The sequence below is a fragment of the Phalaenopsis equestris genome, unplaced genomic scaffold, assembly GCF_001263595.1.
Source record: "Phalaenopsis equestris unplaced genomic scaffold, ASM126359v1 Scaffold193923, whole genome shotgun sequence".
Classification (NCBI taxonomy): Eukaryota; Viridiplantae; Streptophyta; class Magnoliopsida; order Asparagales; family Orchidaceae; genus Phalaenopsis; species Phalaenopsis equestris.
The window spans coordinates 1-1,096 of NW_018213872.1; the positions used below are offsets into that span (position 1 = coordinate 1).

The window sequence follows — 1,096 nt, forward strand, 5'->3', positions numbered from 1 at the left end:
TTCAACAGAAAATACAATTCCATAAGTATTATTACTATAAAAACAACTATAACAAATATAATTTATTCTGAATAAAATCTAAATTAAATTTGAGCCAGGTGGCGAATATCCATTGGATAAGCATCTGAAGAAGACTGAGCACTATAAGACCTCCTCCCTATAATTATATTCCCTGCCTCAGTGGGATGGAATGCATCCCAGAACAAATACTCTGCTCTGTTCGGGCATGGAGTCTGATAAGGCAGACAGGTTATCTGACCGTTATTCCTCCCTACTCCACAGCACCCTCTATTTGTCACCCTCAACCCTGAAAATTCAAAAATTGCAAAAATTACCATTTTATAGATGAATGTTTGAATTTTATGAAGATTGGGATTAAGATGGTTTGCTGTACCATAAGAAGCTGGATTTGTGATGATGTCCTGAAAAATATTGAAAGCATTAATGAAAGTGAAATGAGCACCATCCAATCGATTGAACTGATTCACCAGCTGTATGAGCCTTCTGTTGAATAATTGGATGGCGCTGTCGATCCGGTCGATGCACGTGAAGCCGTCGGAGCTCAATTGAGCGAGCTCGCTTGGGCTGCAGCCTACCTGACCAACTCCGACGATCACCACCTTTCTTGCGCCGTAGTTGTAGAGTGTCTGTAGAGAGTTTTGATGTAGTAAGTACATAAGAAATAATTGGTGTCGAGTACTATGCTATTAATAGGATTTAGTCATGAATTGAAATAAAACGTGATTGGGTACAGACCCTTATTTGCTGGGAATACTGCTGGATTAAGGCGTCGGCGTACTGCTCCGGCGTGTACTGGCGGCCGGTGGAGTAGACGGCGGGCATGAAGTAGTTATTTAAATAGTCATTGCTTCCCATTCCTACTTGAAATATACATTTACTTAGATAATTTGCAGCACTGTCTTCGTCTCCTAACATCTCCACTATCTGATTTACTGCCTGTACGTAGTTCTGAACCTGCCCGCTGAAGGTTATTCGACCACCCTATACATGCATGTAAGACAGCAGGTTTAATATGTAATTAACTATCTTTTGAGGGGGCATTTACATAAATACCAGAAAATTCTTATATTTTTAT

The 1,096-nt window shown here is 40.1% G+C and overlaps 1 protein-coding gene across 1 annotated transcript; it reads right to left on the reverse strand.

The window, feature by feature from the left end:
• Positions 1–32: 32 nt before the first annotated feature.
• LOC110034843 (GDSL esterase/lipase At4g18970-like) lies at positions 33–1,025 on the reverse strand. The gene is made up of 3 exons (XM_020739082.1): positions 757–1,025; positions 395–647; positions 33–307 (listed from the first exon to the last, which is right to left on the reverse strand). Exons 1-3 carry the CDS (start codon positions 934–936, stop codon positions 84–86), a joined length of 657 nt encoding a protein of 218 aa, XP_020594741.1. The 5' UTR covers positions 937–1,025; the 3' UTR covers positions 33–83.
• Between the last annotated feature and the right edge of the window lie 71 nt (positions 1,026–1,096).